Genomic DNA, 13817 nt, shown 5'->3' with positions numbered 1-13817 from the left:
CGGGTCCCCGGGCGAGTCCAGCCCGGCCGCTCAGAGGAGAAACCCCCCTCCCTTTGGAATCCATGACGTCACGGGCTTTTGGGTTAGGCGTTTCCCGCGAGCTGTCATTGCTTCTTTCTTCCCCGCGGGCAGCCAATGAAAAGAGTAGCTGCCGCCGACCCGCCGGTGGGGAAAACAAAGGCGCGTCCGCAATAGCCCGAAGCCATAAGCGGGGGCGGCGTAAGTAGCGTCGCGTTACACCTGCAGCTGGGTTCGCCCTGCAGGGATGATGGCGGAGGAGTCGGCTTCTTCCCCTCTGGCGCCGGATACCGTTAGAGCGGCGATGCTCGGAGCCGCCGGGCTGCTGCTGGCCTTGTGGTGGCTGTTGGGTCGGCGGAGTCTGCAGCGCCTCCCGCCGGGCCCCAAGCCTTGGCCCCTGGTGGGCAACTTCGCCTTCGCTCTGCTGCCCAAAAAGCTGCAGGTCTCCGGGCTCTTCCCGGCCCGCAAGAAGGGAAGCGGCTGCGGCGGAGGGCCGGCGCCGATGCACGTGCTGCTGACCGGGCTGGCTAAAATGTACGGCAGCATCTTCCGAATGGAGCTGGGCCGCCGCCACGTCATTGTGCTGAGCGACTTCGAAGCCGTCCGGGATGCGCTGGTGGCTCAGGCCGAGGTCTTCAGCGACCGCCCCAGCACGCCCATGGTGGCCCTCCTCACCGAGAAGAAGGGTAACTCTTTTATTTATTTTATTTATCCATTGGTCGATTTTGTCCAATACACAAGGAGGGTTTTAGTGGGTATGCACAGATACTTCACCATCACGCCTCCACTCGAAACAGAATCCCCTACGAGGCTAGACTTTCAATCCTGGGCCTAGAAAGTTTAGAACTAAGACGCCTTAAACATGATCTAAGAATTGCCCACAAGATCATATCCTTCAACGTCCTGCCTGTCGGCGACTACTGCAGCTTCAACCACAACAACACAAGAGCACACAACAGATTTAAACTTAATATTAACCGCTCCAAACTTGACTGTAAAAAATATGACTTCAGTAACCGAGTTGTCGAAGCGTGCAACTCATACTATCATCCCCAAACCCCCAACACTTTACCCTTAGATTATCTACGGTTGACCTATCCAGATTCCTAAGAGGTCAGTAAGGGGCAAGTACAAGTGCACTAGAGTCCCTTCCGTCCCCTGTCCTATTGCTCTCCTATATCTCCTATACCTTTCTTCTATTCCTATATCTCTTCTTCTATTCTTTCATTGATATGTTTTATGTTGCGGCCCTATCTGGACCGGGACTCACTGCTCACAGTCACTCATGCCCTCATCACCTCGAGGTTCGACTACTGTAATGCTTTCTACATGGGGCTACCTTTGAAAATGTTTGGAAACTTCAGGTCGTGCAGAATGTAGCTGCGAGAGCGATCATGGGCTTCCCCAGGTATGCCCATGTTACACCAACACTCCGCAGTCTGCATTGGCTGCCGATCAGTTTCCGGTCACAATTCAAAGTGTTGGTTATGACCTATAAAGCCCTTCCTGGCATCAGACCAGAATATCTCAGGGACCGCCTTCTGCCGCATGAATCCCAGCGACCAGTCAGGTCCCACAGAGTCGGCCTTCTCTGGGTCCCGTCGACTAAACAATGTCGTCTGGTGGGACCCAGGGGAAGAGCCTTCTCTGTGGCTGCCCCGACCCTCTGGAACCAGCTTCCCCCAGAGATTAGGATTGCCCCCACCCTCCTTGCCTTTCCTAAACTTCTTAAAACCCACCTCTACCGTCAGGCATGGGGGAACTGAGACATCTTCCCCAGGCCTATATAGTTTATGTATAGTATGTTTGTGTGTATGTCTTGTTTTTAAATAAGGGGTTTTATCTGTTTTTAATATTGTATTTGTATATTGTGTATTGTGTTGTGAGCCGCCCTGAATCTTCCGAGAGGGGCGGCATACAAATATAATAAATAATAATAATAATAATAATAATAATAATAATAATAATGAATAAGGATAAGAATAAAGAATAAAGAATAATAATAATAAAGAATAAACAATAAGAATAAGAATTAATAATAATAATTATTATTATTATTATTATCACTGCCCTATTCCCTCCCCACTTTCTATGGCAGCAAGCAACAGGCTGGCTGACAAAGGCCTTGGAACGAAAGAAGCTGCAGACAAGATTTTCAAGGAGCCCCATTTCAAATCCTAAATGTTCTTTTCTCCATACAGGTGTGGTGTTTGCGCCTTACAACCTAGTGTGGAAAAAACAGAGGAAGTTCTCCCACTCAACTCTCCGTCACTTTGGATTAGGGAAGCACAGCCTGGAGCCGAAAATCATTGAAGAATTCAAGTACGTGAAAGATGAGATCCTGAAGCACGGCGAGGGGCAATTCGACCCTTTCCCTATCATCGGCAACGCGGTGTCCAACGTGATCTGCTCGATGGCCTTTGGCAGGCGCTTCGACTACGACGACGCCGAGTTCAAGAACATGCTGAATCTTATGTCCCGTGTCCTGGAGTTCAGCCTGAATAGCCAGGTTCTGCTGGTCAACATTTTCCCGTGGCTCTATTACCTTCCTTTCCGGCCTTTCCGAGAATTCAGGCAGATGGTGCTGGACATCACAGCTTTCTTGAAAAACATCATCAGGCAGCACAGGGGAAGCTTGGATGCCCAGCATCCCCGAGACTTCATTGATATGTACCTCCTGCATTCGGACGAAGAAAAGAAGGTCAACGGGGAAAGTAGCTTTAACGAAGACTACCTGTTCTTCATTCTTGGAGACCTTTTTCTCGCCGGCACCGACACTACATCCAACACGCTGCTCTGGAGCCTCCTCTACATGTCCCTTCACCCACAAGAGCAAAGTACGTGGCGTCGGGTTTTAATCTACATTTCCTACCGAACCTACTTTGAAGTCAGTAATTCAAAGCTTTCCTACTTGGGAGAGGGGGGAGGGTGTTCTAAGATGGGAAGAGAAGGATTTAGGGGTAGTGTTTTGTCGGGCTCTCTGGTAGAATCCTCCCAAAAATGCACAGATACAATTTCACACACACACGTTTGAAAATTCAAAACAATGTTCTTTATACCGAAAATGCAAATAAACAGAGCACTCTTTTTGTATAGCAAAGAGCACTGGTCTCCAAACAAACTGGTAATTTGTACAAATCCCTTATCAGTTCTGAGATACTTAGCTTGCAGCTGTGAGGCAATTCACAGTCCTTCTTCTTTCCCAAAGTGAAACACACTTTGCTCTGGTTTAGTTTCAAAGCGGGGGAAAATCAGCACACAAAGGTCAAAGTCAGCAAAGCAGGCATGAAACACAACGATCAGATAATCCTCCACAATGGCCAAACCCACAGGCTGCTATTTATAGCAGCCTCACTAATGACCACAGTCCCACCCAACCCCAGGTGGCCTCATTTTCTTTGATAATAATCTCTCAGTTGTTGTTGCCTATGCATCGCTCTCCGCATGCATGGCTGTATCATGAACTCTTGTTCTGAATCCAAAGAGGAGCTAGATAATTGATCTCCTTCTGAGATGTCTGCCACACTCTCCTCCTCCCTGTCACTCATGTCTTCTTGGTCAGAGGAGCCTTCATCATCAGATTCAACCGGGGGCAAACCAGGCCTGCAGCATGTGGATGACTCCCCCACATCCACAGTCCTTGGGGCAGGAGCTGGGCCAGAGCTAACCACAACAGGTGGGTGAGGGTTTTCTAAGATGGGAAGAGAAGGATTTAGGGGTAGTGATTTCTGACTGTCTCAAAATGGGTGAGCAGTGCAGTCAGGCGGTAGGGGAAGCAAGTAGGATGCTTGGCTGCATAGCTAGAGGTATAACAAGCAGGAAGAGGGAGATTGTGATCCCGCTATATAGAGCGCTGGTGAGACCACATTTGGAATAGTGTGTTCAGTTCTGGAGACCTCACCTACAAAAAGATATTGACAAAATTGAACGGGTCCAAAGACGGGCTACAAGAATGATGGAAGGTCTTAAGCATAAAACGTATCAGGAAAGGAAAGACTTATATAATAAGGGTTTTTAGTTGTTTTATTGAATTGGATTGTTACATATTGTTTTTTTTATCATTGTTGTTAGCCACCCCGAGTCTGCGGAGAGGGGGGGCATACAAATCCAATAATAATAATAATAATAATAATAATAATAATAATAATAACTCAATCTGTATAGTCTGGAGGACAGAAGGAAAAGGGGGGACATGATCGAAACATTTAAATATGTTAAAGGGTTAAATAAGGTCCAGGAGGGAAGTGTTTTTAATAGGAAAGTGAACACAAGAACACAATCTGAAGTTAGTTGGGGGAAAGATCAAAAGCAACGTGAGAAAATATTATTTTACTGAAAGAGTAGTAGATGCTTGGAACAAACTTCCAGCAGACGTGGTTAGTAAATCCACAGTAACTGAATTTAAACATGCCTAAGATAAAATACAGAAAATAGTATAAGGGCAGACTAGATGGACAATGGGGTCTATTTCTGCCTTCAGACTTCTATGTTTCTATGTTTTTTCTCTGTCAGTTCCAATAGTTAATTCAGTTAGTTCAAAATTTGATTTAACGTAACCAAATAGTAAAATATTTAAGGAAGATAAACAAGGGTTTTTTTTTGTTGTTCAATCAAATGTTCAAAGTTATTCAGCTAGCCAGGGCAGAGTTGCTGTCTCAGGAGATGATCGGATTAAAAGTATAATCTAGGCCATTGTGTAAATAGGATTTGTCAAACAAATGGGATATGCTGGTATGCTCAGATTAACTTTGAACTCATTTTTTTTTAAATAAAGCCAAAATAATAGCAAATAAGCAGAGAGAGAGACTGCAGATTTTCCCAAAGTGAGCTCATGGTTCCTTTGTGAGGCTGTGGGATGGTAAGGAGCTAAAACCATGGGCTATTAAGGGTTTAGAATAGGAATGACACCTTAAAGGTAAATGGTTCCACCACCCTGAAGGGGCCTATTTATAGCCAGCTGTTCTCAATAGCTAATGCCCAGTATACAATCTATTTTTGGGGGGGGGGGTGCTGGTGGTGGAAGGTAGTACATTGGGGATTTAGCTGTAAGGAGCTTTAAAAGAAACACATTATCTGAGCCCTTTTTATTCAGAGTTACATAGAAACATAGAAACATAGAAGACTGACGGCAGAAAAAGACCTCATGGTCCATCTAGTCTGCCCTTATACTATTTCTTGTATTTCATCTTACAGTGGATCTATGTTTATCCCAGGCATGTTTAAATTCAGTTACTGTGGATTTACCAACCACGTCTGCTGGAAGTTTGTTCCAAGGATCTACTACTCTTTCAGTGAAATAATATTTTCTCACGTTGCTTTTGATCTTTCCCCTAACTAACTTCAGATTGTGTCCCCTTGTTCTTGTGTTCACTTTCCTATTAAAAACACTTCCCTCCTGAACCTTATTTAACTCTTTAACATATTTAAATGTTTCGATCATGTCCCCCCTTTTCCTTCTGTCCTCCAGACTATACAGATTGAGTCCATGAAGTCTTTCCTGATACGTTTTATGCTTAAGACCTTCCACCGTTCTTGTAGCCTGTCTTTGGACCCGTTCAATTTTGTCAATATCTTTTTGTAGGTGAGGTCTCCAGAACTGAACACAGTATTCCAAATGTGGTCTCACCAGCGCTCTATATAAGGGGATCACAATCTCCCTCTTCCTGCTTGTTATACCTCTAGCTATGCAGCCAAGCATCCTACTTGCTTCTCCTACTGCCCGACCACACTGCTCACCCATTTTGAGACTGTCAGAAATCACTACCCCTAAATCCTTTCTGAATGGGACCGGTTACCTACTGCCATATGGAGTGCTAAGTTGCATGGCTGCCGCTGATTGTGTACATCAGAGGTGGGCAATTAATTTTGCCAGGGGGCCGCATGAGAAATTGGGATGGTTTTAGAGGGCCGGACTAATATTCCCTTAGACTATCCACGATTGACCTCTCCAGGTTCCTTAGAGGTCAGTAAGGGGCGTGCATAAGTGCACCAGTGTGCCTTCCGTCCCCTGTCCAATTGTCTCTCCTTCTCTCATTTATCTTTTCTTCCTTTCAAATATGTTCACCTATACTTTTATATCTTTTCTTCTATTCTTTTCTTTACTTATATTATTACATATCTTTCTCTTCAATGTGTACTATGTATTGGACAAAATAAATCAATAAATAAAATAAAATAAATATCATTAACTCAGTCCCTACCCAATACAGTGTACCCTCGATTTTCGCGGGTTCGAACTTCGCGAAAAGCCTATACCACGGTTTTTCAAAAATATTAATTAAAAAATACTTTGCGGTTTTCCCCTTTATACCACGGTTTTTCCTGCCTGATGATGTCATATGTCACCGCCAAATTTCGTCCGCCTTTCATAATTTTTTTAAAAATAAATTTTAATAAATAAACATAGTGAGTAATAATCTAAATGGTTGCTAAGGGAATGGGAAATTGTAATTTAGGGGTTTAAAGTGTGAAGGGAAGGCTTGTGACACTGTTCATAGCCAAAAATAGTGTATTTACTTCCGCATCTCTACTTCGCGGAAATTCGACTTTCCCGGGCGGTCTCGGAACGCATCCCCCGTGAAAATCGAGGGAACACTGTATTGTATATTATTGGGTAGAACTGAGTTAATTATATTATTATTATTATTATTATTATTATTATTATTATTATTATTATTAATTGGATTTGTATGCCACCCCTCTCCGCAGACTCGGGGCTGCTAACAACAGCAGTAAAACAGTACAACAAAATCCAATACTAAAAAACAGTTAAAAACCCATTATATAAAAACCAATCATACATACAAACATACCATGCATAAAATTGTAAAGGCCTAGGGGGAAAGTGTATCTTAGTTCCCCCATGCCTGGCGGCAGAGGTGGGTTTTAAGCAGCTTACGAAAGGCAAGGAGGGTGGGGGCAATTCTAATCTCTGGGGGGAGTTGGTTCCAGAGGGTCGGGGCCGCCACAGAGAAGGCTCTTCCTCTGGGTCCCCTCCAAGCGACATTGTTTGGTTGACGGGACCCGGAGAAGACCCACTCTGTGGGACCTAACTGGTCGCCTGGTATATAGTATACATGTGCTATCTTTTCATAAACAAACATTGTCCTGCATATGCAAAAGCGAAAAAAACGCATCAAAACACAGGCGCATCTGCATCTCCACGCACGGTATTGCTACCTGCACAGGTGCAGTGACATAATTGCGCTGGACTCCGCTAGCACTCAGAGCCACGGAGGCGAACACACGTCAACGTTCTACCTTAGCAGCCCACCTCTATATCAGCAGGCATAACTCCTTAACTACTCAAGTCTTAATTTCAAATTGTTTACTTAAAAACAACAACAACATAATAAAAGCTAAGACCCCAATAATGATCTCTTGGGGACAGCACTTTCAATATCTGAATCAAGGAGAGAATTGTCTTTTTATTCCTACTTTCTATTTTCTATATAGGCAGACGTTTTTCAAAGTACTAAACCACATCTAAAACTAATCATTGTACAGATTTTTATGGCAGAGGAAACAAATAAATACAAGATTAAAGGGACTCGCACCTAGAAGAACAGATTGTGTCACTTTTCTGGACATGAAAGTCTCTCTCTCTATCCAATAATCCTGGCGGGACCCAGGGGAAGAGCCTTCTCTGTGGCAGCCCCGACCCTCTGGAACCAGAGGTCACAATTCAAAGTGTTGGTTATGACCTATAAAGCCCTTCATGGCACCGGACCAGATTAGGATTGCCCCCACCCTCTTTGCCTTTCGTAAACTTCTTAAAACCCACCTCTGCTGTCAATCAGGGGGAAACTGAGACATCTTCCCCAGGCCTATATAGTTATGTATGGTATGTTGTGTGCATGTTTTTTAAATTATGGGTTTTTAACTTTGTAATATTGGATTTGTATTGTACATTGTTTTCTATTGTGAGCCGCCCCGAGTCTGCGGAGAGTGGTGGCATACAAATTTATTTATTTAATTAATTAATAAATAATAATAATAATAATAATAATCCTCTTTCATTAGACTGCAGGTGGACCAATTCTCTACCCATCCAAAACATTTAATTTACTGTTTATTTCGCCTAGGAAAAGTTCAAGAAGAAATTGAACTGGTAATTGGGTGCAACAGACCTCCTACCCTGGCTGATAAGGCACACATGCCCTTTACAGAAGCAACTATTATGGAAGTTCAGAGGATGACCGTTGTTGTCCCTCTTTCAATTCCTCGGATGGCCTCAGAAACTACCGGTCAGTATTGAAGAATAGATATGCGGGTCAGCTTGACAATGCTGTCCTTTCCTGCTGCAGGTGCCTTTGGCTGAGAAACAATGCACTTAAGTAGAAACTTGAAAAACTGAAATGAGTAACATTCAGTTCTTTGTGTTGCTGCAAATTCCAGGGTATTTGCAACTACCATAGTAGTTGTTGAAGTAGGACAAGGGATACCCAAGTACAAGTCCTTCCAATGTAGATGTTTACTGGTAATTCTGATCCAATCACCCTTTAGTTCAACCATTTCAGAGTGTTTTTGTTATGGGTAAAAACCAGGGCCATCAGTCGGAACGGGCCGGAGGGGGGGTTCCGTTCCAGGAGCGGAAATGGCGCTGTACACGAAGCTCCATTACTGCCAGCAATGCACATGCTGTTGACGCACAACTGGCACGATTCCGGAAAAAAAACACCAGGTTTTTTGCTTCCGCGCATGCATGGAAACAAAGAAATTGGCGATTTTTGCCGAAATCTCACTGCCGGAAGGATGTACACACGAGATTTTGGTTGTTGCACATGCACAGCAGCCGAATCTTGCCGCGGCGCCTAGAGTGGCAGCTGGGGTCAATGTCAACAGCGGTAGGCTCGAGTTCCGGCTGCGTGGCCTGCTCTCTGGTCTCCCCCGTCGCAGGCATCTCTTGGCACACGCGGCGAAGGCGCGCTGAGCGAGTCGTGGCCTTCAGAAGCAGCGCTGTACTCCTGAAGGCCATGACTCGCTCGGAAGGCCGTCACCACGCCAAGAGATACCTGCAGCGAGGGAGAACACAGAGCAGGCCACGCGGCTGGCGCTCAGGGCTGCCCGGCCTGCTCCCCATGCCGCATGCCATCTTCTCGACCCAGCAAGGGAGAAGCTGCAGGAGATTGTGCAAGCGCCGGAGCAAGGCTGTATCTTATTTTCCTTTATGGGTGATCTGTATATTTTGATCTGAACTTTATTCTTTCTCCTTCCAGAGCTTCAGGGATACATTATTCCAAAGGGCAGTATAATCATTCCTAACTTATGGTCCGTGCACAGAGATCCCAACAAATGGGAAAACCCAGATGATTTTTGCCCGAGGCGATTTCTGGATGAGAATGGCCAGCTCCTCAAAAAAGAAACATTTATTCCTTTTGGAATTGGTAATTTAATTGTTTATTAGAGTAAAAAAAAAAATAGGTCTGCATTAATGTGATAGATCTTTACATTTCATACTTACTTCTTTGCAGCAGACGCTGCACCTTTTGGGGGTCAGAAACAACCATTTTGCCAGACATGAAAAATTCCAAGGTTCAATTATATTGTTCACATGTATTTTAGTGAAAGAGTAGTAGATCCTTGGAACAAACTTCCAGCAGACGTGGTTGGTAAATCCACAGTAACTGAATTTAAACATGCCTGGGATAAACACAGATCCATCCTAAGATAAAATACAGGAAATAGTATAAGGGCAGACTAGAGGGACCATGAGGTCTTTTTCTGCCGTCAGTCTTCTATGTTTCTATGTATTATTTTTATTATTTATTAGATTTGTATGCCGCCCTTCTCCGAAAACTCAGGGGAGCTACTGGTAGGAATGCTGGAACCATAATTTCATGAACCTAAATGATAGTCATAGCCCACAAATGCTGACCCTGCAATAGATTACATTACAATAACAATGTAACAAAGAAGCCGGGGTGGCGCAGCAGGTAGAGTGCTGTACTGCAGGCCACTGAAGCTGACTGTAGATCTGAAGGTCAGCGGTTCAAATCTCACCCCCGGCTCAAGGTTGACTCAGCCTTCCATCCTTCCAAGGTGGGTAAAATAAGGACCCGGATTGTGGGGGCAATAGCCTAGCTCTGTTAAAAATTATTATTATTATTTTATTATTATTTATTAGATTTGTATGCCGCCCCTCTCCGTAGACTCAGGGCGGCTCACAACAGTGATAAAAACAATACATAATGAGAAATCTATTAATTAGAATCTAAAATAGCAATTATACATATAAAAATCTAAAAGAGGAACCCCAGTAAATAGAAGCATACATACAGTCATATTTTGCACAGAAACTACATAGGGAAGGAGAAAATGTCTCAGTTCCCCCAAGCTTGACAACAGAGATGGGTTTTCAGGAGTTTACGAAAGGCAAGGAGGGTGGGGGCAGTCCTAATCTCCGGGCGGAGCTGATTCCAGAGGGTCGGAGCCACCACAGAGAAGGCTCTTCCCCTGGGTCCCGCCAGACGTGCTATTGCTATTGCTAACATGTTGTAAGTGCTATTGCTAACATGTTGTAAGCCGTTCTGAGTCTAAGGAGAAGGGCGGCATAAAAATCGAATGAATGAATGAAGGGATTTGTCCAGGCAATCTCCGAGAATCAGAAATTATTGAACAGGAGGGAAAAATAGTGTTAATAGGAATGTAGCAATAGTGTCTTCAAAGGAAGAAGACATTTTTCAACAATTGCTAAGGAGCTGAGCTTCTTAGTAAGTAACAAGAATGCCCCTAATTTCCTTCTCAACGTTCTCCTTTGGGACTGAATGAAGGAGCGGTCCAGTGACTCATATCTGCATTTCTAAGGGAGACGAAATTCTCTCTTTTTTCCCCATATGCACATACAGTAAATACAAATAGAGTATGCAGTACAATAAATACACAGAGGGCTGCAATGTTCCACTCATCATTTGGTCATTTCTTAGAAGCAAATGCCCTTTCGTCAAATTGAATAAAATTGAACTGAAATTTAAAATGCAGCTGCGAGAGCAGTCATGGGCTTACCCAGGTATGCCCATGTTTCACCATCACTCCGCAGTCTGCATTGGCTGCCGATCAGTTTCCGGTCACAATTCAAACTCTCTGGAACCAACTCCCCCCGGAGATCAGAACTGCCCCTACTCTTCCTGCCTTCCGTAAACTCCTCAAAACCCACCTTTGCCGTCAGGCATGGGGGAACTAAACATCTCTCCCTGGGCACATTTAATTTATACATGGTATGCCTGTGTGTGTGTCTGTTAGTATATGGGGTTTTTTAAATCTTTAAATATTTTAATTAATTGAATTATTTATGATTTGTTTTACACTTGTTGTGAGCCGCCCCGAGTCTTCGGAGAGGGGCGGCATACAAATCCAAATAATAAATAAATAATAAATAAATAAAAAATATACTTCTTTCTGCTAGGCCCTAATTAATTGTGAAAAGTCATTTTTGCCTGCCCCGTAATTCCTTTCCTTGTTTCCTTTTTGAAGGCAAACGGGTGTGCATGGGAGAACAGCTGGCCAAGATGGAGCTTTTCTTGATGTTCGTGAGCCTTTTGCAAAGTTTCACCTTTATATTCCCCGAGGACTTAAAGAAACCACCAATGGAAGGAAGATTTGGCCTGACCTTAGCTCCCTTTCCATTTAAACTTATTGCCTTAAAGAGATGAGCAGACTTCCAAGAAAATAAATGTTGCATGATGTTCATGTTACTATATGAAATTCAGGGCTATACATGAAATGTTCTTCACCAAAAGCTAGTCATTAGCTCAAAACAGGCTAGGGGATATCCAAAAATTATCAAGCACTTTCTCCTTCGCTTGGGCTGTTCCCCCACTTGATATGCTGGAACTCTTCAACTGTAGAAACAAACTGGAGTACAGTGATCCCTCTATTATCGCGAGGGTTCCGTTCCCAGACCCCTCGCGATAATCGATTTTTCGCAATGTAGGGTTGCGGAAGTAAAAACACCATCTGCGCATGCGCGCCCTTTTTCCCATGGCCGCGCATGCGCAGATGGTGGAGTTTGCGTTCCCCGCCGCCCACGCAAAGGGGAAACCCCGATTTGGCTCCTCGCTGCTGCTGCGCTACCGAGCAGATCAGCTGTTGGGCGGCCGAAGGAACCTTCCCTGGGTCTTCCCCTCTTGCTGGCGGGCGGGCGAGCGGCGGGCATCAGCGAGGAGCCGGGGTTTCCCCTTTGCGTGGGCGGCCGGGAAGACCCAGGTTGGGGGCTTGGGGGGGGTGCTGGGAAGCCCCCCATGCCGGCGGCGACCTTTTAAAACAGCCGCACGGCTTCCCAGCTGAGTCCTGAAGCCAAACGCCAAAGGCGAACTTCCGCGTTTGGCTTCAGGACTCAGCTGGGAAGCCGCGCGGCTGTTTTAAAAGGTCGCCGCCGGCATGGGGGGCTTCCCAGCACCCCCCCGAACCGCCAACCCGGGTTTGGGGGGGTGCTGGGAAGCCCCCCATGCCAGCGGCGACCTTTTAAAACAGCCGCGCGGCTTCCCAACTGAGTCCTGAAGCCAAACGCGGAAGTGGTTTTTTTTTTAATTAATATTTTTTTAAAAATCGCGATATAGCGTTTCGCGAAGATCGAGATCGCGAAACTCGAGGGATCACTGTATGCTGACCCCCGGAGGTGCAGAGAAATGAGAAAATTGGGGCAGGCACACATAAGGCAATCGTTGGTTTTTTAATGCATTTTTATAGCAGATAAAAAGCAAAAGAAAATACTGGAAATCTAATTTGCACACGACAATAGACAAAAGTCGAAAAAGAAAAAGGAAAAAGATTCATAAAGCACTTATGTATTTGCAACTTTTAAAAAGACATAGTTAAAGATGCATGACGGGTTATCTTAAAAACTTGAGTGGCATTGCAAATTCTCTTAAAAATAGACTCTATTGGGGAAGGGTTTGTGTCTTCTATTGCAGTGTTTTTCAACCAGTGTGCCGCGGCACACTAGTGTGCCGCGAGACATGATCAGGTGTGTCGCGAAGCTCAGAGAGAAAGAAAGCAAGAGAGAGAGAAAGCAAGAGAGAGAGAAAGCAAGAGAGAGAGAGAAAGAAAGCAAGAGAGAGAAAGAGCGAGCAAGAGAGAAAGAACAAGAGAGAGAAAGAAAGCAAGTGAGAGAGAAAGAGAACAAGAGAAAGAGAGAGAGAAAGAGAGAGAGAGAGCAAGAGAGAGAAAGAAAGCAAGAAAGGGAGGGGAGAGAGAGAGAAAGACATAGAGGGAGGTAGGGAGGGAGAGAGAAAGACAGCAAAAAAGAGGAAGAAAGAGAAAGAAAGAGGGATGGAGAGAGAGAGAAAGAAAAATGAAGGAAGGGAGGGAAAGAGGGAGGGAGAAAGAAATAGAGTGAAGGGGAGGAAGAGAGAGAGATACTTTTTTGTCCAAACTTTTTTTAGCCCCCCCCCCCCCCCCGCTCAATGTGCCCCAGGGTTTCGTAAATGTAAAAAATGTGCCGTGGCTCAAAAAAGGTTGAAAATCACTGTTCTATTGGATGAGTCTGGTTTGTCTTCACTTTCAACAGTAAATCAAGCAAAAAAAAAAAAAGCTGTCCTATACATGCTAATGTTAGTTCAATCCTCGGGCTAACTCCTTTTATATGCTCAAAGGAGGCTGCTTTTAAAAAAAAAAGTATGAAGCCTCAAACATACATAGATATGTTTAATTAAGTGAATGCTCCATCCTTGTTTTAATAATGAATTTAAATTAAAAAAAATTGCTTTTAAAAGGTGATGGAAATGGAGCGAGATCCCCGGGGTGGTGGTGGTGATGATACAAAATGATGTTATTGATTCTAAGGGAACATTACCATGTGC

General features: G+C 44.5%; 1 protein-coding gene across 1 annotated transcript; it reads left to right on the top strand.

The window, feature by feature from the left end:
• The first annotated feature begins 204 nt into the window (after positions 1-204).
• On the top strand, positions 205-11721 carry CYP2U1 (cytochrome P450 family 2 subfamily U member 1). The gene is made up of 5 exons (XM_070756676.1): positions 205-704; positions 2220-2855; positions 8103-8264; positions 9237-9404; positions 11491-11721. The coding sequence occupies exons 1-5, from the start codon at positions 266-268 to the stop codon at positions 11667-11669; spliced, it is 1584 nt and encodes a 527-aa protein (XP_070612777.1). The 5' UTR covers positions 205-265; the 3' UTR covers positions 11670-11721.
• The last annotated feature ends 2096 nt before the right edge of the window (positions 11722-13817 follow it).

The sequence above is a fragment of the Erythrolamprus reginae genome, chromosome 7 (genome assembly GCF_031021105.1).
Source record: "Erythrolamprus reginae isolate rEryReg1 chromosome 7, rEryReg1.hap1, whole genome shotgun sequence".
Classification (NCBI taxonomy): domain Eukaryota; kingdom Metazoa; phylum Chordata; class Lepidosauria; order Squamata; family Dipsadidae; genus Erythrolamprus; species Erythrolamprus reginae.
This window is presented reverse-complemented; position numbering and strand designations above follow the sequence as displayed.

Coding starts and splice junctions, on each gene's coding strand:
- CYP2U1 (XM_070756676.1), top strand. CDS start 266: ATGATGGCGGAGGAGTCGGCTTCTTCCCCTCTGGCGCCGGATACCGTT. Junction 705..2,219: donor CCTCCTCACCGAGAAGAAGG/GTAACTCTTTTA, acceptor TTCTCCATACAG/GTGTGGTGTTTGCGCCTTAC. Junction 2,856..8,102: donor CCTTCACCCACAAGAGCAAA/GTACGTGGCGTC, acceptor TATTTCGCCTAG/GAAAAGTTCAAGAAGAAATT.